The sequence below is a fragment of the Calonectris borealis genome, chromosome 19 (assembly GCF_964195595.1).
Source record: "Calonectris borealis chromosome 19, bCalBor7.hap1.2, whole genome shotgun sequence".
Lineage (NCBI taxonomy): Eukaryota > Metazoa > Chordata > Aves > Procellariiformes > Procellariidae > Calonectris > Calonectris borealis.
Window position 1 is genome coordinate 1,465,599 of NC_134330.1, and position 23,075 is coordinate 1,488,673.

Genomic DNA, 23,075 nt, shown 5'->3' on the forward strand with positions numbered 1-23,075 from the left:
AAGTATTCAGTTAGCTCTTGCTAAGTTAGCGATGCCTCCAGTTACAGATTGGCAGATAACAACTGATAAGACCCATTTAGTTAGATGCAAATAGGTAATTACTGCTACAGAGGTTCAACATCATTATAAAAAACATCTCTTACAAATGCGGTCTCAGCACAAATCTAGCCAGTGTTTCAGTGCAGTAGCTAAAGACCTGGGCTTACAGCAGCTCTCCTCTATCCCTCCAAACTTTAGTTTCCACGGACTCCACTCAAGTTACTGGCCATGACTGCAAATGGCCCAGGAATTTAGGGTGCACTGAGAGGTGTCCCACAGAAACTCTGCCTCATTATACCCATACGAAATGCCACCAATACAACAGTGCTTAAACCAGGCTTGTAGCAGTCAGCCAGTGGTTCTACAAATATTACGCTTGACCCACAAAGCAAGACCAAACCAGTTTTAACACACATAATATCCTGGCTTAATACACATGGGGTTGACGAGCCCTTTCATATCTACTCTGGGGTTTCTCCCAGCTTAGTTGTGTGAGCAAATGCTAAAAGTCTTTGGTGTTTGTGCTTGCCTTGGCTTGCTTCAACACTACGACCTCCGTCCTCTTCCAGAGCACTTACAGACACCCTTGTGTTTCAAAGGAAAAAGAAAAAAAAAAGAAACCTTTCTTTTTCCAAAGGGAGCAGGCTGAAGACCTATGCAAATCTCCCCAAACAGATCAGTCTCCTGGTAACAATACCTGTGTATTTTAGTCAGTTGTTTCCTTAAAACAAGGGAGAATAGACAAGAGCATAGCTTCCAGAATTCACTAAAATGAGGGGAAAAAACACTCCATATGATCTGCACCTGAGAGTCTGATACTACTAGCTGATGCTGGTCTGAGGCACTCAGAACTGTCTATAGAAATTGTGAGAGAGTTAAAGGTCTTCTTAAGAAATGTCTTACTTTGTGGAAAGTTTCATTTTTGGTCAGAAAGACAAAAGGCCCGTAAACTGAAATGTTTTGCTTGGCAGATGAAGAGCAGTGTTTAAGAGGGAGATGTCTGAAAAATTCAGGAAGCTTTAAGCAACAAAAACTTATTACTTCTACTTATTTCAGTGGAGCTATGCAACTGTATCCTAAAGCAGGATTTAGTCCTCTAGCTTACTCTAAAGGTGAAAGGAAAAAAACACTGCTCTGGAAGATGAAAATTGTTGCTAGAAAATTCTCCATGCTTTAAGGATGGGTAGAGAAACAGTTGTGGAGAGGTTCTCCTAGAGCACTATAAGGCAGCCTAAGGGGCACCGACACACATCTTCCAGTAGCAGTACTTACTGACAGATTCATTTACCTCCCCTATCTAATATCTTTTAGTGATGATGCCTGGTTGAAGTTCTCAATCTGTAAAATATATTAATTATTTATTCTTTCCAGTTTATTCAGCATCACTAAAAACTAAAAATAAAACCTCACACTGGAATGTGCAAGCCTCAACAATAGCCCCCCACACAGCAGCAATGAGAAGCTCAAGACTTCCTTTCTAAATTTAGATTGCTTCAAACAGAAGTGAAAGTTCTTTGATAAATCAACAAACCTATATTTTAGAAGCACGTAAGGAGAGTAGAACTGGGCAGGAAAGTGCTTGCCTGCACTGTAAAATTTACTTACAAAAGGCTTCTGAAGACCCTGCTGGACCCAGATCTGGCTGCATTCTGAAAACTGTGGTCAATTACCTGTTTCAGCAGCGTCAGATCAGACCAGATCAGAGCCTGGATCTGCTGCATCCCAGTGAGATTCCTCAGTGTCATGTTAATCACTGCTCTAAAGTGGGTCTCACAGCTGCTATTAGAGCTCTTCCATTTGGGATAACTAATAATCATCATATCAGAGGCACTCTGTAGCCCCTGATCAAAGCATGATTCCTTATTCTACTGATGAAGTGTCCCGTGATTCTTCTCTGCTTCCCCAAGATGCACACAATACAAATTAGATTTTCTTTCTAGGCAGAAAAGGAATGACTGGCCTCTGTTCACTTTAGAATACATTCCTGAGCGAAAAGACAGCTGTATTTTGACTTTAAATCCAAATTTAAAAGTACCAAAAGCAAGATGGAGGCAGCGGGTCCAATTCTGCCTGCAGAACCCTGAAAGCAGACAGGGAATGGCTAATAGGCATGAAGCAGCTTCATTGCAACTGTTCTCTGAGTTATACCAGCAAATATCCAGGGAGGTTCTGCAGAGGATATTTGTAATTCCATTTACACTGACGTTAAAAGAATAACTACTGTTCAACCACCTTCTGGACAGTCACTGCCCTAACTTAGGCCAAGCTAGCATTTCCCTGTAGGCACATGCAAACACGGTGTAGCTCCAGTGGTGAGTCTCAGCAGACTTGGAATTAGTCCTTTAAAACATAAAACATCAAGATAGATTCTCCCTACTAAAACTAAGGACATCCTTAAAACTAAGGACATCCCTTTAAAACTAGGACATCCTGGTCAGTGGCTTGTTTTGCACTGTGATGGGCCAGGGCATCCTTTATCTCTGTCTAAGGGGAGGGTTCAGAAGACAATACACTCACAGAAAGAAATTCAAGGCAATGACAAGGAGTAACCAATCTTATTCTTAGACAGAGGATGCCATGGGCCTGCAACGGGGTTCAGCCCCAGCCCTCAACATTGTTCCTCCAACCACCTCCCCAAGGATAACCAGAAGAAACACATGAAATGCCTTGTTTTCTCCTTTTAGGAAAATCACTGCTAAAAAAAACACAACAGGAAGCTGTCTCTTTTTTTCCTCTCATTCATTAAAGCATGGAAAGTATATTTGAGTCACAACCATCTAAGCACACATTCTGCGTGCACCATCTGTTACACCCCCTTCCCCAAATCACTTTTGGCTGACCAAAAGTGTTGCTAGTCAAGCTACAAAATTCACAGCTCATATTTAGGTGGGAAGAGTTCTATTGAAAAGCTGGCTGCTTTTACCTGCCATTGTGACTTTACTTTGTAGGAAACAAGTAATTTTGGGTATTTCGAATGATATCCTGAACAACACCTGAAAAGGCTCAAACAGAGCCAAAGCAAGTAAATATTCTGGCTTTGAGTTCTGTTTTAGTCTCTTCCGCACTAACACTAATATCTTTCTGCTCTTATGTGCTTTGCCCACTGTGCCGAACATCACAATCCCTCTGCTAGGGTAAACTTGTACACTTCTGCAGCCAGCTGCAAGCTACTTCCATCGCGTATATATTCCCCCTCCTCCTTTTAAAAAAACCAAAACACTCACTTATTGGAAGCAAAACCACTAGCGAGCTCCTCATCTCCTGTGCACTTGCATAACCACATTGATTTCAATAGCAATTTAAAGCATCACTGTATATATAGGTCATGTTGCTAGTTGAACAGTCTTGAGCTCAGGTGCGTAAGTCCAATGAGATTTGCATCTTCCATCTACCCACAGCCCCCATAGCTCAGACTGAAGACACATGTGCTGCACGTAGAGAAAGATGAACAAAAGGCACCTATTATCAGACTGAGCTGTGATACACACATGCCCAGAGAGATCAGGGCCTAAGCTGAAGTTTGAGTTTCCACCTCCGGAATGCTCCAGGGTTCAGTTTAAACAGCTCGTGCAAAAAGCAGGTTTACAACATAGACAGTGAGCTCAGACACAGAACTGGCAACTGTCAACTAGCACAGGTTCAAGTGAACACTACAGCTTCATGTTCCTTGGAGCGTGTACAGTGGGAGTACAGCTGTGCGGGGACATGCCTCTGGGATCTGTAGCTGGCACAGCTCTGTGTAGCTCCGGCTTAAGGGAAAAGACATATCTGACCACCTGTACACTTTGGTGGTTCTCAGTTGTTCTTCCACCTTATCAGCAATACAGAGTTTCTCTAGTTTAACTTGGGACTGATCCTGTCCTAGATTCTGGGGGCATGGACTACAACCCACCATCCGCCCTCCCCCGAGCTATGCCAATAAGGAATAGCTGCAGTCAAAGCCAAGCCAGATTGCCAAACTGTTTCTTAATCATGCCAAGCTAGTCTTTGACTAGACTGAGGCTCACACCAAGAAGCAGGAGTGCCCGCAACACTTCTATGCATAATGCTCACGAGTTATCTCTTGGAAGAACTACTCATTTCTTTTGGAACAGGTGTGTTTCCAGACACAAAGAGCCTCTGTTCCCCCAATTTGCTAGCCGTGGCAACACTGTGCTGCTGGTAGTGTCAACTGTGTGGGATTATTCCACAGGAGCAAGAAATGAGCAGGGAGGGAAGTCTAAGAGATGTCTGAGTCAGTACCTCTGGGTGGTGTCATCTATACATCATTCTGTGCCTTTCACCACAGCAGTAATCTAGCCAATGCAACCCCCAAAACAGTGAGAGATAGCCAGGCTTGCTTTCATTACAATTTTCCTTTTAGTTTAAAAAAGAGGGAAAAAAAAAAGTTCCCTCTGGGCTGAAAATAAGGATAAGTAGTCTTAGCCTTAAAGGAAAGATGAGGGTTTATCCCTCAAGCATCTGAAAGATTACATGGTCTATGCTGGAAATATCATTTTAAGCATAACTATTCCCTAAATAACTTGGTGTGTCACATGACTTCTTTTATTAAGTGTTCCTATTTATGAACAAAAACAGGTGATAAATTTGTGTACCACCATGCTGATTCACAGCTGTAAATTTGTCACTAGTATGCAGCTTTAACACTAATCAGGGTTTTCCTTGTGTAAAATGCAGTTAATGGCTAGCATTTGAACTTGAGTAGCAGACCAAATTCTGCTCAGGTGGTATCTGTGCAAGCTTGGTTACATCCACGAGTTTAGCTAGATAGAGCTGAGGTTCAAGTCAGGCCACTTCACTGATTAGATCAATTCTGAACATGCAATAAACTTCAGAAATTGTATGCGGAGACTGAGGCTTGCCTGGCACGACAGACTGTGGGTTCCTGTTAGTGTGTGTAGGCACGTACGTACAGAGGTCTCAACTCCAGGCTCTGCTGAACTTCTTTATTGCTGTTCAGTTGCTGAAAAGGGTCTCCAAGCTGACTCTGCATGAAGATGAGCAGGAATAATTCTGTTTTAACATAATCCAGTGACCACACAAGCAGTCTTAGAGAGACAAAAGCAGCACAAAGTCTTACTCTGATACTTCCTTTCTTGCTTCCCAATCAGTGCATCGTAGAATGCAACCAAAGGCGAGAAGTACATACAGACCTTGACAGAAAAGTGAAGAGAGTCCCTTGACGTATCTTCATCTGGATGATAACCTACTCATCAGAGCTTGTTCTGGAAACTCCAGGTAAGTTAAAACACTGCTGCTGACTTTTTGTGTCAACATTTATACAAAATCAATGGTAGGAGACAAGCTAAGTTCCATTACGATGTGCAAATTCTGATCATATACAGAGACACACTGTCACAAAGAAAAGAGGATGTCTACAGACTTGATAATAATATATGGTTCTCCCTCCTTCCAAGTCAAACAGAATCTCTGTTGAAGCCTATCTTATACAAACAAGCGCACAAATTTAAAAAAAAAAGAATGTGTCCTACAAAAAAGAAGACATCTTTAAGAAAAACAAATGTGTTGCATATATGCAAGAAGTAAGATGAAGTAAGAGACTTTCTTCTTCTCTTACATAAGACCTGCTGGAAAAGGAAGTCTTTTCAACTGAACAAGGCTCATAAACATGTGGCTACAGGTTGCAGTTTGGCCTGAAAAATTCACTACTCCCACTACTTCCAATTTACAAACACCCAGTCTTCCTTTCCTTATGTGTACCACATGCCCAACTTCCAGTCTGCAAGTTTGGACGATTACAATTCCTCTTCCTCTCCTCTCGTGCCTCCCCCCATTTTCAAAGCATTTGCTTCTGCTTAGAGATTGCTTGGTAAGAGATAAGCCTTTTCTAGCCAAATTGCCAAATGAATCGAGATAATGCCAAAGCAAGTTCAAACATATTTAATCCACAGGTATCATTCAGCCAATATGAAAGACTGATTTGTGGAGTAGTAGACTGATTTATTTGTGACACAGCACAGCTGGAGTCAGGCTTTCTGACCTGATATTATATTTTCTGGAGGTGGGGAACAGAAGACATTCCTGAGGAAGAAGTCAAAGTGATCTTTGCACATGCGGCCAAGAGTGAATCTATCACAGACATAGCCCAGCCAAAGAACGATGAGGACAGTTCTTCTTAAAGAGCAGGCAGATCTTAGCAATGCATGCTACCGCCCCACCCTGACACTCCCACCATAACCAGTTTGGAGGCAGCTTCCATGCCAGAAACACTGCAGTTAGCTCTTATGATTTAAGAGCCAAGGTAGAAAGAAAATACATCTGCAATCTAAATACACTTTAGGTCTCAGTTCAGCCTGGTCCTGCCTCATCTTTGCTGCAGTTCAAAGTGGCTGTGGGTGGGAGGGGAAGGTGCCCCACTTAGTCTGGTAATTCCCACAGTTTACTGAGCCAGCTATGCTGCTTCCAGCAGAAGAGACTGAAAAACCATAGGAACTTTCCCTGCAGCCAGCACATAGGACTGTGTTCTCCTCCTCACCTCCAACAGACTGGCTTGAGCTGCAGTGTTAGAAGTTTCATGTGCTTCACTACAGATGTCAAGTCTAGTCCCATTATCAGCTTCCTAGCCAGAGAAATGAATCCAGAAAGATACTGCTTTTACAAAGAAATACAGCTAAAAATAATATGCCTCTAACTTCGCAAAACCAATTTAAGACTCATGCAAGGGATGAGGGTAGGGACAAAGTTAAAGTCTAACAGAGTTGTTTCTTTCCGAGGATGCTTGAAGCAACATTGGATGCTCACCACATGGCAAGACATTTTTTGCTCTCTTACGTATGGGTTAAAATTACCATTATTTTCCATTTCAGTTTTGTAGTCGACTTAAGAAGTGAGTAAACCTGCTAGGACAGAACGGAAAGCAAGCCATATACCAAAGCACTGGGTAAAAAGAAAAACACTCAAGCACTTATTTGGCAGAACATATAAAACTTTTAAAAAAATACAAGACCTTGTGGCATCAGAGAACCTTCTCTGCTAATAACCAAACTAACACAATCTACTTTCCACTACAGGGAAACTCCCTGCCCTTCTAAGAAACGGTCTTCCTACATGTGAAACAGGGTCAGCTCATGTAACACATCTACAGTCAACACATATTTGCAAGCAATTCCCATAGCCCCTTCTTTCCCCCCCTTCTTTCTGTATTACAGAAAGTTTTCCCTGCACTCATTTGAGCTACCATGAGTGCTTATCTTTACCTGCCAAGGTCCCAGTTTGAAATTCTTATCTACCATGTGCTTTATTTTGAGAAGACCTTATACACATGAGGAATGAGGAAGGACTTAAAGCATTTCAGTAAATTGGGAGGGCCATAAACATGCACTCAAATACCTTTAGTTAGGTTGATGTTCTTGACTTTGAAACACACACGTTATGAATCATGTGGTATACATGACAGCTATCTAAGCTGTGAACAGGCACAGAGGGAAGTAGTGCCAAAAGACCCAAGCTAGTATGTCTAGTGTAAAAAATTAAATAAGCATTTAGATGAATTTGTACTGGTGTTTTAGGGTATTGATTCCATTCACATTACAACTACTTTCAGAACTTTACTTCAGGGCTGTGCTAACCTTGGGATTAGAAATGGCAATGAACATGCACTGCTGTCTGACCTATGCTGGTATAGAGTTTAGACAGCCACGTCCACCTGACAGCATTCACCCCCGTGCATGGGTGGTCTGAATGCCTGCGCTTCACTGATATAGAAGATTGTGTTCAAGGAGATATCCCTTCACCTGTTACGTTCATGATTTTGACATCAAAACTAGTCATTACAGAACTTTCAGAGATGTATGAGCTATATACAAATTGTATTATGGAAGCTTCCCTGCCTTTTCATCCCTTTGAATAAAAACAAAAAGTGAAATCAATAAACTGATTTTTGACTTAGTATATTGGACTGTCTTCAAAATCACACACATGCAGCGTCGCATTTGGCCTCAGGAGCTACTTCTTCAACTTCAGAGTCAAGTCCCCTCCCTTTCCAAACTAGTACTTCCTGCTTCCAGTTTGCTGCTTTTATCTATCTCATGTTTTATCATTTCCTTGTGGCTTTGCTACACAGGTTACCAGTTATACTGATGCAGCTAAGTTTTCATAATTCTTCTTTCATTAAAAAGTTTCTGCACAAGAACAGAAGACACATGTAGATTCAAATCCAAAGTACAGATGAGGCTTGCAGGCCCAGCAACCATACCACTTAGTAGCCACTAATTACAATCCATTCGGCGATTCGTCAAGGCCACCCAGAGAACCACAGCAGGCACTGGAGGTCTCCGAGCTCCTAGCTTCTGGTTAAACTACTGACTCTTGAGGAGTTGCCTGCAGTCTGCGCAGAGCTGCGCACCACAGTCAAACCATCAGTAACACTGGCTCTGCAATATCGGAGCACCTGTGTCTACTGATGCGATCTGATAGGCAAATGCATACTACCACACATGCATTTCTGACACATTAACCAAGGCACAGTAATTACACTGTGTAATGCCACAGGCAAGCCACCTGGTACTTGAGACAGCACTGCAGCCCACCACCCTCTGGTGCACCACAGGAAATTACAACTTAGGGAAGTAAACAGAGACCCTCATCTGGTACAGTCTGGTTCTCTGCTCTGCAACTGTCGGCAAACCCACTGCAGCCTGGCGCAGAGAGTTAAGCAGAAGACTGGGGCCATACTTGACAACACATATTTTGGTACAGGCAACTGAACAGAGCATGGCTTCACATGTTAGCAGAGATCCAGCACTTCGTTGAATTCCCAGAGAAATCATATACTGGACCGTGCATCAAAGAGAATTTTTTCAGCTAAGATTTTTTATGATCATAAATTTTATAATCATCAGTGAATGTGGCACCCATTTGTTTAAGCAGATAAATGTTTAAGAGGAATGCATGCACACACTCTACAACTATCACTAGTAACAGCTTTTGTTGCTTTAAGAACCACCTGAAGATGATACCAGGCCTTTATCCTTTGTGAATAAAGGTTTCCTTTTAGAACAGGTCCACCAGCAAAATACTGATGATCATTTTCCAAAATGATGCTGATTGACATTATTTGAGCATTAAAAAGGCCATCAGTAGGGTTGCCAAAAGCCTACACAAATATTGTTTTATAAAGAATAGCCTTTTGAACACTCCTTGGAGGAAAACGAGTGCTACAAATTTGAGAACAACAAAATAAAGCATCCCACACAACAAACCAAACAAACAAAAAAACCCACAAAAAAGGCAGAGGAAGAAAAAAGGAAGAACGATGCATTTCCAAGAGGTTGTGCCAAAAGCTACCTACCACCTATTGTTTCACAATTTTTTTGCCAACCTTCATTTCTCATGTGATGGATTTTGCAGCATATATGTTTGTTACAGTTACACTGTTGTAATGACCTTTCTTCCTAAAGGTCCAATGCTATAGCTCCACAGCATCCAGTATCAGACTAGAGAAAAGGACCATTAACCTTTACAGGAAACTTCTACCAAAGAAGGGGGCAGGGGGGATTGTTTACTCTGCTTAGAGCAACACTACCTGCACACAAGGTAAAAGGAAATGTTATTTAAGTATTTAAAGGTCAAATGAACTAAGCAAAAATTCTAAATACTTACGTAGTTTTGTAATTCAGCCCCTCTTTGAAAGCATCACAACAGCATGTTTTGTGCTTAAAGAGTTTCATATAATTTTTCTAAACAGCGAAAATCTCTCCAACCCAGACCGTGATGCTGTTTGTCAGCCACGCCAACGGCGTGAAAAGGAGGATCAGATTAGATCAGTGAAAACGAGCCAGGTATACAGAGACAGGCCTGGAACCATCAGAAGCAAACACCGAAGACCTAAGGGAAAACGTGAGTCTATCCAGCTCCCCAGGACAGGCGATGCGGCGACCCACCTTCTGCTAGGGAGCCTCAAGTCACCTCTGGTCCCTACCTCACATGGCATCTACCTTCACAGTGACACCGGAGCCCAGCCACAGGCCCCGGGGCCGCGCACCGGGGCGGGGGGCGGCGGAGCGCGAGCACACGCAGCTCCCACTCCCCGCGAGCCCGTCTGACAGCCCGGGGCACCCCACGCCCGCCCCGGGACGCGGCACCCACGGGCCTGCCCAGCGATTCCCCCGCACCTGTCCTCCCCCGCCCGCTCCCCGGGCGCGCCCTCTCCTCCCCTTTAGCACCACGCTCGGCGGGACGCCTTTCTAGCGGCGGAGGGCTGGGTGGGGGGCCCTGCACGGCCGGCCTGGCCCCACAGCCCGGCTGGGGAGGGAACCGACCCCTACTGACAGGGCTGCAGCGGGACTGGGGGTCCCTGCCCCTGCCTCCTTCCCTTCCACGTACACCCCCACATCCCCTTCTACCCGAGGGAGAAGGGAGGGAGGGAGGGAGGGGGTGCCTCCCGGCCCAGACACCGGTGAGGGCGCGCGGTCCCCGGTGCTGAGAGGAAAGGGCGCCGGGGAGGGGGCGGGCCCCGGCGGCCTCCATGAGGGGCAGGCCTCGGCCCCCCGCTGTGAGGAACAGGCACCCCGGGGGGCGGTAGCGGGGCTCCCCTCCGGCCCCACCGCGGCTGCCGAGCCCCGTACCTCCAGGGTGCGGATCTCCTGCTGGGTGAGGTCGTTGGACGCGGCGCACTTCGTGCGGAGCCCGCGCAGGTTGGAAAGCGAGATGTCGATGAGGTCCTGCAGCAGCCCGCACTGCTGCAGCGTGCTCCGCACGGCCGGCAAGCCCCGCGCTGCCGCGCCCGCCCGGGGCCCCGCGCCGCCGCCGGCCGCCGCCTCGCCACCGCTCCGCTCCTTCCTCTCCAGCATGCCGGCGGCTCGCAGGGCAGCCGCTCTATCCATTCCTCGGCATCAGGGAGGCCGGGGATGAGAGGCGGCGGCGGTGGGAGCAGCAGGGAGGGAGGGCGGGCAGCCGGCGGTTCGCTCCGCCCCGCCTCTCCTCTCCTCTCCTCTCCGGGCAATTACCGCGCATTAACATGCACGCCGGCGAGGCACCGCGGGCGCGGCCGGCCCGCGCAGGCGGCGGCTGCTCCGCGAGGGGGCGCGGGGGACGCTCCGCCCCTCCTTCTCATCCGCTCAGTGCCCGCCTCAGCGTCTCCCTCCGCCCCCCACAGCGCCCGCCTCAGCCCCTCACCGCCCGCCTCAGCCCCTCAGCGCCCTCCTCAGTATTTCTGCTGCCTCCTCAGCGCCTCCCTCCGCCCGCCTCAGCCTCTCACCGCCCTCTCAGCCCGCCTCAGCCTTCCCGCAGGTATGTCGTGACCTGTAGCTCGCCGTAGAGGAGCCCCCGGCGCCGGTCCACTGAAGGAAAAAGGATCAGGGGGAGTGCTGGGCCTGGCCAACCCACCCGGAGGTGTGAGGGCCCGGCTGGCCCGTGCAGCCTCTCGCCTCTTGGCACTGGAAGGAGTGCTGTGCACAGCACGATGAGACGAGCCCGTCTGTGTGTCTGCAGACATTAAATAACCACGGACCTGACGGTCCGGAGGTTAAAAACAGCATCAAAATGGCATTGCGTGTTTTCAGCGCCATCCCACAGAAGCTCCTTGTGCATTTCCGGATGGGATGGTCTGCTGCGGCCGTGGCACAGCCGGAGCCGTTGGGGCTGGAGTCTGTGGTGTAGCGTGAGCAGTTACGGAGTTCACTGAGACTGGGACGGCTGTGCGGTTACACTGGCACAAACTAAGTGCTAGCTATAAACAGGTCACTTACTAAGGCCAAAGAGAGTTTTCCTAAAATAACCTTTCCCAAATGTTCTATAAATCAATCAGGTACATATTTTATTTGACATAAATGTTTACTTAGTAAAGAATAAATGCAGGTCTAGTACCTGAAGTGGGCATTATAAACATTTTTAAGTGAATATAAACACTTGAGTGCAATGGTTGTGTGGGTTCATTCATATCATGAGTAGGAGGGAACTTTATAATGGCCTCGTGGAACCACTGTGGTTTCAGCTTTCACAATGGAAATGCTAGAAAAATGGAACGGGTAACTGCATTTCAGGTGCATTTGGTTGCATATCCTAACTGTCTGATGGACTTGCACAGAACTGAGATGTCAGTGCAGGAACGATGCATCTCCCAATTATTAGAAGAATTAGGACTGTTCATCTGACATGAGGGATCCAGAAAGGCAATTTGGTTGCATCTTGCTGACAGAAGAAGATAGCCTCCTTAATTTGGACTAGATTGACATCAGGTTTTAAAAGCTAAAATGACATTTGAGCCACATGGGGCAATACAGAAGAGAGTTTTACGCAAAAAAAAAAAGGGGGAAACAATATGAATATAGGACATGAGGCAGTGGAGCAGGGCAAATCAGCTGACACTGAGCTGTTTTTCTCATGGTTCGATGGATACTGGTATCCACATTAGTTTGTGCGTTGCATCAAGTAGTGTGGCATATGCTGTTTAGTAATTTTCTTAAGAATGTGGGTCAGGTTAAGTATTTGATTTCATTGTCATTATTCACACGCTGTATATTTCATACGCACTAAGGGCTTTGCTGGATTAGGGTTTAATTAGTTTGCCATCTGATGAGTCCTGTGGTTTTGGGAAAGTAAGTTATTTTGCTTATTACCTCCATGTCTCTGACCTTGTGAAAAAGTCTTTATCTACCCCCTCTCCTCTTAGGAACACTGGAAGTTTAGCATTGGAAATTTTAGTTTGTAGAACTCTGACAGACTGAAATCCTCAAATACAGGTGACCATGGAACTGAGAAATATTACTAACAGGGATATTATTCTTGTAGACATTCTCTGTATACCCACCTGAGAACATCCATTTGCTACTAGAGAAGAAACCGAGTGTATTGCATAAGAAAGCAAACTAGGAAAATTGTGGGCTGTGCATCACAAGATACTTGGCATTCTCTTCAAGTGTTTGTGTACCGCGTTGGGAGTGCCGGCCTCGTTAACTGGCTACCATAAGTGGGCAGCATTCCAGTCCCAGCGTACAAGACTGCCCTCCGGGCCTGCATGGAAAAATGTGCTGACTAAACACTCCATACATGCTGTGCATTCATGTCCCTGCTCAGTGTTGCTCACTGGCTCGCATGTTCGTGAGGCTGTTGCTTTCACAGGAGAAACGGGGAATCTCTGAGTGCTCTTCTGTGGAAGCAGATTACACCCAAGTGAACTGCTCTCATTCTAGCTAGCTGCTTTGACTCCAGTAGCAAGGCTGAAAGAAGAGGCAGAGAGAGCTGCACACACTGAACCACAGGGGAACCATTATCTTATGCCGAGATGAACCCAGAGCTGTGTTAGCACGAGTGCAACCTTGGGTGTCCCACAGAGTTGCAGCCTGCGTCATCCAGGGTGACCACTGAACAGATGTGATGCTGAGGTACCAGGCACAGACATTTGTGAACATGGGGGTGGGGAAGGAGTGTAATTTTTGTGATTTCATGGATGAGGCCAGCAGGATTTCACAGGGAGTGTATCTCTTTTTCCAGATCCTCAAAACCAGCCATGACAGAGCATCCCCATGTACTGTTCTTATGATGGGACACAGATTCTATTACACTGTCACACACATCCTTAAACATGCTGTTTCATATGAGGTCTGTATTGAGAATGTGTATTGGAGAATGCAGCTCAGAATGGGGGAAAAATATGATTCCAACTTCATTAGCATTTGTGCCTCGTGAACAGTATTTCCCAGCATCTTGCATCTTGTACAGACAATTTAAAATTCTACTGTGTTGATCCTGTTGTGATTTTTTCACAGTCTTTGCCTTGAAAACAAAGATACAGAAAGAAATGGAAGGAAAGCATGTCGATTGGCACCTAAATTCAGGTTGCTGTTTCACCACAAACTTTGTGTGTAATCTTGATAATTTAAAAGTTGTCTGGAATCACAGCTCTCTGTCTACAAGGAAAGGGAGGTAAAAACACTGCTTTATCAGAGGTCTTGAAAAGAGAAATACAGTGGCTGGGCAATGCTAAAAGGACCATGTTGAATGAGCTGTTTTGCTCAGAGATTCAGGGAAGTAACATTTTTCATGCTGTACATTATACATTTATTGATGCACTTGTTAGGACTTTTTCTTGAATGTACAGTGTATGCATGGTAGACATAAGAACTGCATTCTGTAGAGGAAAACAACCACTTTTTTCTTGAATCATGGGCACCACAAACACATTGTGTACTTCATTCCTATGTGAAGTGTACAGTGGCCTTTTTTGCATATCAAAAAATAACAATAGTTTTGAAACCCACAATATAATGTGGAATGCCTAAACTGGATCAGAGAAAACTGTTAAGTCCTTGGTTAAGCCGCTGACCTAAGAACTGAAAGGATTTCTGTTCCCCACTGCCCCCCATATCTCTTGCCCACACAGACCAAGTTCTCTGGGACAAGAATTTTCCTCTGCTAAATACCACAATAAAGTCCTAACCTTGCTAATCGCCCCTAGGAAGTCCTGCCCTGTAGACCATATCAAGGGTCTTCAGCTCAGTAACATAAGCTCACCAGAGAAAAGCAAAGACCCCTTTCTTTTTTTTCCTGAAGAAAAGCACTGATGCATTTCACATGCTGCTTTTATGAAAAGCTTCTATTACCTTTTTAGCTAGCTTGCCCCAATTTCATTCAGCTATCACAACACTGAATTTAGATGATGAGACTGAATTACTCTATTTGATGTGTTTAACACATAATAGAAACCTGTTTCAAAAAAATGCAGTGTTGGGATTTGAAGAGCTGAAATGTTAGGTGTTTCAGATAAAAGAGGCCTTTATTATCGATGATTTTCCCCTCAAAGGCTTCCTCCTACACAGACAGTAAGAATATTCCTTTCTCATTGCAGCACAGCACAATAATACACGGCAGTTCTGGCATGCTTGTCTGCTGTGAAGTTGAGAAACTTAAGTCCTATTTTTAGACATGCAGATGGATATTCTTTTTAGGATATACAGAGAAAATGAAGATGGGGAGATGGTAGTCATGGGACAAATCCTCACCATTTTCCCCAGTTTAAATGTGTCCATTGCCTGCAACTGAGCCAAACCAGTTCATACCAGTTTAAGATTTGGCCTGCACCTTTAAGAAAATTTTTAGCATAGGTCCACTTCTTCCACAGACTTTTTCCTGCTCAGCTGCCCAGTTGGTGAGCCTCATGCACAAATTACAGTAGAGGCCACCTTGGGCAGGCGAAACACCCACTCATTTTTGTCTGCTTATTTTTCCCTTCTTTTGTATCCCCTGTCATCAGATAACCCAGGAATTTAATAGGAGTCTTCTGACAGTTAAAATGGCAAGGTCAAAAGCAAGGGATGGAACACCAAATCCACAGGTTTGACAGTAGTATATACAATGAGACATGGATAGATACAGGTAACTGAACTGTATGCTGAGAATAATGGAGGAAGAGATGTGAAAATTAAACATTACCATTGTTCTTAAAAATCATTTTCTCTTGCTCCACAAATGGAGGACACAAGAAACTAGCTGTGTAGCTACACTCAATGCTTTCTGTAGACAGGTCAACGGAAAAGAACTTTGAAATGGGACTGAAAGGAGGATCATTGGAGTGATGCGTTCATCTTGTAAGACCTTACCTCCTGGAGCCACGTGAGTAAGCAAGAATTGCAGCTGTTACAGCAACCAAAAACTTTCTAGCTTTAAGAAAAAAACTTGAATATACAAATTTTCATAGTCTATAAAACAAACAAAAAACTTAACATTTATTTTTAGAAAAATCTCATGGGTTTTGCAGGCTTGCTTTAGCATTAACTGTGTTGCAATAATGCTGCCTTTTCTCTGCTTTATCACTATTAAACTACTTATCACCAGTTTCTTCTGTTTAGACTATAAACTGTTTGGGGCAGGAAGTGTCTTTTACTCTCTGCTTGCACGGCAATGCCTGAATCTCAGCTAGAAGCCTCTAAGCTCTGCTGTAATATAAATACTAAATAATTATAGTCACAGAGGACTTAGCCCCCACCCCACTTGGAGGCCTGCCAGTCTGCAGGGTTTGTTCTAGCAGCAGACATGCTAACAGTGAAAAGTGACAAATTTTGTTGGCGAAAGATATTCATAGGTCTGACAAGGATAAGAAACACCCGCCTCTAGAAACAGAGGCTTATGTCTCTCCGCGAATAAACACACCCAAGATTGACTCATGCTGGCATAATCCCCTTGTGCAATTTGTATATTGGCATTAGCTGTGTGTGAGGCAAAAAGACAAATATTTGGTTAACAAAACAACACAGGGATAATAAAAAATAATTAGGCAGCTTTACCTCTCAAAACACTGCAGCAGGTGAGCTGCTGCTTTTCCCCTCAGACAGGCATGCCCATCCCTGCAAGCAGAGCTTCCTCATGTTTTTTTATTTGCAGCAAAATAACCAGTTTATATGGTTAAATGTTATAAGAGTAAAAATAATAAATAAATAAAGCCCAGTAGCCCACAGTCTGGCGAGGGAGGGGATGTATACTGTGGTGGAAAAAGCAGGCTCATATTCCACAAGAGAGCTTTGTCAAGTGTATTGCATAAGGAGATTACAGCCGAGTCTGAAACACAGCTGAAGGTTTTAGATTTTTTTGCCGCTACCTCTGTGATTAGCACACTACTGAACTGCATCACAACAGCCCCTCTTTCATCTGTGTGAAAAAAGTCTCAAGGTCCATCATTATATTTTTCAGAGCTGTTACCCCACATGGCTATTAACTTCATTCCCCCAAGCCCTTTCTTGTTGTTGTTTTAAATAAAGGTAGAGGAGTTGGACGGGTTAATCATCTGTTCATGTTATACCCTGTGTTCTTGGATTCTTTTGATGTGACAAGCCTATAGAAAGGACATGAGTCCAGATTCTGCTGTGCACATCCTGTGTAAGGCTTGTCCTGCACTCAGGGTTCTGGCAATGTAGTTATGTTGATTAGCAAAATGAGAAAAAACTCCTCACACTCCTGTGTACCGAGCTTCTGTCAGCAAAACTTTGACTCAATGCCAGTTTTGCTGGCAAAAGGAAGAAAAAACCCAAACTTTTCCTGATGCAGCCTCTTCTGTGTATAGAGAGATTTTACCACCAGTTCTCATACTGTTCTGTGGGAGGCCTCACTTCCAGTTCTGCAACCCTTCTTCCACATCTGCATGTGCAATGCCTCAGAAGTGGGGTGGCCACATACATTCCTCAAGCAATTCATTATCTCTCTCATCGCGTACCTAGGAGGAAGGCTGTCCTGGCATCAGCAGGGCCTGCTGGATAATCCACATCCCTTTCCATGGGAGGAGCCGGACCACAAAGACCACTAGATCTGATAGCCGCATTCTTCCCAAGATTCATCTGTACATCTGATGTAGCTGTGTCCCTCCATTGTGCATGGTGGGACCTGGGAGGAGCTATTGGCATCTTCCACTTGTGAAACTCTCGTGAAGTCTCTTTCCCTTAAGCATTCTGGTGCACGTCTTGTAGCTCTCAGTTATGTAGTCGTCTCTGGGGAGAGCCTGGATAGACTAACATCTCTGTTTTAGAAGAGCTGAAAGAACCCCGCAGGAGATAGAAATGGAATGAGCTGGCTTTCACTGCTTTCTAAAAGTTGAGACACTGTGAAACAGACTGGGCCAAATTATGTTAGTAGAGGATCAGCCCAAATGCATCTGATCTGCATTGCCTGTTGAGTTCCTTCATAGGAGGTGGAATTCTGCAAGCAATGACCTGTGCATTCTGGTGTTCCTCCTGGCCTCAGAGCCTGCTCCTGCTCTACTGAGTCAGGCTCTTGGAGATCGGGTCTATGAAAAGCCTGCACATAGTCTAAAAAAAACTTGCAACACTATTATAAATATTTAAAAATTCAAACCTGTCCCTTGCAAAAAACTGGCTCAGCTGTAAGTCATTGCAGTGATGATAATGGAAAGGACATTTTATTCACCTATCAATCATTCTAGCTCTTGATGAGTCGAGAATTAATCTGCAGAAGAAAAAGCAAACACAGATCTTTTGTTCCTTCCGATTCAAAGTCCTTTGAAATCAGTGTCTTCCCAATCAGTAAGTTTTGGATTAGATCCTTATTCCGCCTTCCTTTCCTCTGTCCCTACAGTACCATGAAAATTCAGGCTGTTTCTCTTTACTTCCTTCCTCTTCATAAAATGTCTAATAATCAGCCATCTGGTGTCCAAGATGCCTTGAGTATTAGGGCATTTCCTTTATCCAGGGGAGGCTTGTGAGAAGAAAGATAAATGTGTTCATGACCCATCTCTGCTGTGTGCTGATTAGGGTCTGGCATTTTTTCTTTGTTCACAATGATTACTGTAGCACTAAGTTGTTTTGTAGAGAAACATATTTAAAGGGAGAATCTTAGTTTCTGGTCTAGCAGATTTCATGACATTACTTAACTATTCTTAATTAGAATTCTATGTAACAATATAATACTTGTAATACATGTTAAAGACAGAGTGGGATTTTGAAGGGAAGAGGCAAAGGGAGATCTATAGAAAATACCGTGTATCCTACAGAACTGCAGTCTGGATTCATTCTCATTTTAATTCTGGCTCACAGTGGCACCCTACTTTTCAGAACTAGCTAAAAAACTTAACCCCTTCCTTTCGTTCTGTATGGCAGACTAGTAGCCTGAGACCCCAAGCTGCAATGTAAACTGTGTGCAGGGCTCTGTTCAAGTCAGTGACCGTCTCTGGGGAACAAGGGTTCTGTGTACCATGCTGTATAAAACTGGGACAGGTCTCAAGGTAGCCAATGGATTGAGATTCAAGTTTAAGAAGAAAATATTGAAGGGCACAGAGAAACAGAGCATCCACTGGACCATTGCATTCCTTTAAAACAAAGCCTGGAGGGAGAGGGCAAGTCAGATAAAATGAAAACAAAAGCAGCAGGAAGAATCTGCCATCTTAGCTCTTGCCATCTTAGTAGAAGGCAAAGAAAAGAACTACCCCTTTTATTCTATGATGACTTGTAGGCCAAATTCTTGACATAAAGGAGGTTTGTGTTTTGATTTGTGAGCCCTTGGGAGTTGCAAATTTTTTGTTGCCTTGACTGTGGTAGCATGAAGAGATGCCAATAAAGTACTGTTTCACAGAATGATACTCCCTTCCCTTTAGGGTGTGGACAGTCACTAAACGTTTGTACCAGGAGTCTTCACTTGATGGTATGTTTATAAATAGTAAACAATTTTGGTCAGGAGTTTGGAACAGGAGTTTGTAAGGTGAAAGAGAAGTAAGAACAGACATCCTTAAAATGCCTTTAGGCTGTTTCTGTACACCTTAGTTCTCAGCAAACAAATATTTATAATTTTTTTTTCTTCTTCTTTTGAAAGTCACCTTTAAGGGCATGTACTATCCAAATCCCTGCTTGAACTCTGCATACAGTACAGGCTGTGGATTATGGTAGTCATACCATTACATTTAAGCTATTTAGTGCATCCATGAATTAACCAGCTAATGGCATACATTAGCATGAGTGCAAGAAGTAATAAGATAGCCTAAAGTTTCCGTGCAAGACTATGCAAAACTTCCTTTAAATGGAAACATTTGTCTCGGTCAGTGCAAAGAGCCAGGGTTTCATACGTATACTTAACTTCTCACACAGCAGATAGTCACTGCCCAAACTAATCACCGAGCACAAATGTACATACAGACAAGTCTTTTTCTGATGATGCTACAGAAAAGAGTGAACCACATATTATGCAGTCTACTCAAACACAGTAAAAGTCTTTATAAAATCCAATGGGCATAATTTTTACATTAACATTTGAATTAAGTTTCTCATTTTGAAAGCATACCATGGTAGAAATGCTCTCCATTTTGGTTCTGTGGTTATAATATATGATATTCCTAAACATGTAGTCATGATAGTCGGAATAGAGTTTCATAGAATAGACCATTTCAGACAAATAGAGGCAATTAAAAACCATACACCAAAAAGGCTGATTTTTTATCCCTTTGGTGTCAAAAAGCCTTTGAGCTGTTTGTACTGACACTTTTACTAACCTTTTCCTGCAACAGGCACTAGCAGACACTATTAGTCAGTTATATTTATGGTTGATCATTTTCAGTGCTTCATGATCCTGCTTCAGCGCTATGGAACATTCTGGGGAGGCAGGATGGATAAGGTCTAGACAATCTGAAATCCTGGGCCGTAAAACTGAGATGCACGGTGTTACGTTATAGCTCCTGATACTGGCCTTGACTCAGCCAAGATTTTTAAATACAAGTTATCATGCTAAATTCAGGAGATACACTTCTGTGTCTTGCTGAATCAGGGCACATATATAACAGGTGATTTAGAAATCCAGCTCTGAACTGATTTGCATTTTGCAGTGGTCAAGCTTTTATTCCTGAGCTGCATTCCACAGCTTTGGTCTGGTGTGGGCACGCTGCAGTCCCACTGCAATCTCAGTACTGCAGTCCTGCTCTTCTGCGGGCTTCCCAGCAGAGAAGAGCTTAGCCTGCTGATGAGGCTCATACAGATACCTGGGATGGGTGGCATTGCTCTGATTTTAGAAAAATCTTCTTAGACAGAAAGTGCTAGAAAGCACAGCCTGTCTCATTACCCTATTTCTGTCGGTAGCTGCTAGTGTGGTAGGGCTCAGCTGCCCCAGTTCTGCACAAATGCACGCTCCAATCTTGCAGATAGTGTCTGGGAGAGAGAATGGTCATGGCCAGTTCTTGTCTGCATTTGAATTCAGTCTCTTGGTTTTCTGCTAACTCTTCTTCCTCAGTTTCTATCACAATCATCGACTTTCTCAGTAACACCATCTCTGGAAATACTTTGCACCGGAAGCAAGATAAGCAGAACATGAATGCTAGCAGGAGCTGAGCCAAAGTTTTGAAAATTCTGGCTCTCACCCCACAGCACCAAATAGGAAGCCCTTTGCATTCATGGCAGACAAATGTACAGGAAAGGACAAAGTAAACCCTTACCACTTTCCCTCATACTTGAGCTTAGTTTTTCCTGATCCAGCAGCTCGCATGTTTCCTTACCTCTGCTCTCACTGCAAAATTGAAGAATTCAGCCAGCTGAGAAATAATCAGCTGGCCTTGGCTACTGCCTGCTTCTGCAGTTCACAAGGTAAAAGTCCCCATTGTTTTCTGATGGGGAATATCGCCTGACAAGACCTGAGCACTTGATCACAATAAGGACAGAGGTCTCAGTGCAGGAAAGTGTTTTTATTCAGGACGTTGCATAAGCATAGAGTTAATTTTAAGTCCATACTTAAGTGCTACAGCAGTCAATATGACAGAAATGTTTACATTGAAGTCAAGTTAGTATCTGGTTTTAATTGCTACTGCACAGGCTTTGCCTAAGCACGCTTTCACGTGCTGCCTTGGAAAGGAACACAAACCAGCACAGGCGTAAGTATTTTGCTAAATCAGAGCTTGTTGCAGTACATTTTCTCACTCTAGATTGTCTCACTGTGACATTCATGGAAGAAAGGTGGTAGAAACCCAGCTTTTGCCATTGGAATGATCCCTGTACACCTCAAACTGTAAGTTATTTTCATTAAAGAAAAGAGTTGGAAAAGCTAACACAGAAAACTTCATACTTCCATAGGGCACTGATCTTTTCACTATCTGTAAGTAGCTGTGTAGGTCCAATTCAAACCAGGGGAGAAACTCCCCTTGACTTCAGTTAGCTCATGGTCAGGTTCTGAGCAGAAGCCATAAGGCTGAATGACCTGCTTATCACTAAATAGCAGATAATTCACAGCTTCTGACTGAGAAGTCAGGAATTCTAACTGCGGGTCCTGAAGTTGGTGCTACTCTATTTTCTGAGCATACTAACAGGGGAGAGGCAAATCTCTCTGAAGGCAAAAACTTGTAAAAAAACATAGAAAGAATTATCTTAAGAAAATAAAGCTTTTCCATGTCTCCCATGTTGTATGTCCTACAGGAGCTTGGACGCTCATCTGAAGGAAGAGAGAGAACTTTTAGTCTTAGCTTGATCATCATGAAGAGGCAGTTGGAAAGTTGGATCTGTCTGTACTTGGGGATGACAACCAGTTTACACAAACCTTTGCCTCTCTGGAATGCTGTCTCTCGTCATACGCACTGATAACAAACCCCCAGTGTCAGGAAGTAATACTAGCACATCCTCTTTGCAAAGCTATCTGAAAAAAACAGGGAGGAGTTTGTTTCTAACTGAAGTAGAGTGACACCAGTCCTACAACAGCCATCTGCATGCCTCTCCTGCTTCCTTCCTTCTTTTTATTCTCAACTCTTTTTATAGCCAATATATTTCCAAACACTCCACACCAGATTCTGAGTTGCCAGCTTTTGCAGTCTCTGGTCAGTTGCATTACACTAATGCAACATATTTGCAGCAGCCCTCCTCACACATAATTTACCAATACAACTGGATTAACACAAAGTGTAACACTAAGGAATCAAAGTACAAGGAATCAAATAGGTCAGCTACCTGGACTAAAGAACCAGTGGATTGGCATGGTGTCTCTCACATCTCAGGTGCTCATGCTTTCACCATTCGATGCAGTTTTCTGTTTGTTCTTTGCTCAAATCAATCCCCCTCTTCCCTATGAATAAAATCGTAGTTATAGGGAAAGGAGATGTTGGCACAAAGCAGCATGTTGTGTTTCTTTTGCATGGGAAAGTCCAGTTCAATAAAAATTGAAAATGGCTTTCAAAAAAAACAGATTCATCTTGGTAAATCTGCCTTCTCTTCAAGCCAGAATACGGTTTTATGCCCTGAAGAACTAAGGGACATATTCTGAAACTTTATTTAGGCAGTGCAAGGAAAGAGCCCATAACTGTAGCTTGCGGTTTATTGGGAGTACGTGTTTCCACTACTTTGGCTTCCAGTCAGTATAATCATGATTTTGGAAACCATTTCAAGGAAGGGAATGATGACCCTGTGGTTAAGACTTTGAGACTGGACCAGTCTGGTTCAGTTCCTGGCTCTTTCAGAAAGTATAGCCATGGGCAAATCATCTAATCTGTCTGCCTCCCCCATGAAGTAGAGACGATAATGTTTCCTCTGTCTGACATGTCTGTTTAAACCATATAGAGCACTTAGGATTTAAAATTACAAGGATGAAAAGGGTAGATATGATCCATATCTGTGCTT

General features: G+C 43.9%; 1 protein-coding gene across 1 annotated transcript in view; it reads right to left on the reverse strand.

The window, feature by feature from the left end:
• The window catches only part of KSR1 (kinase suppressor of ras 1), a 71,652-nt gene extending 60,737 nt beyond the window's left edge, over window positions 1-10,915 (reverse strand). The window contains exon 1 of the mRNA XM_075168293.1: window positions 10,626-10,915. Within this exon, the coding sequence (XP_075024394.1) occupies window positions 10,626-10,883 (258 nt within the window). The 5' untranslated portion in view covers window positions 10,884-10,915. The remainder of the gene's footprint in view (window positions 1-10,625) is intronic.
• Window positions 10,916-23,075: the final 12,160 nt, after the last annotated feature.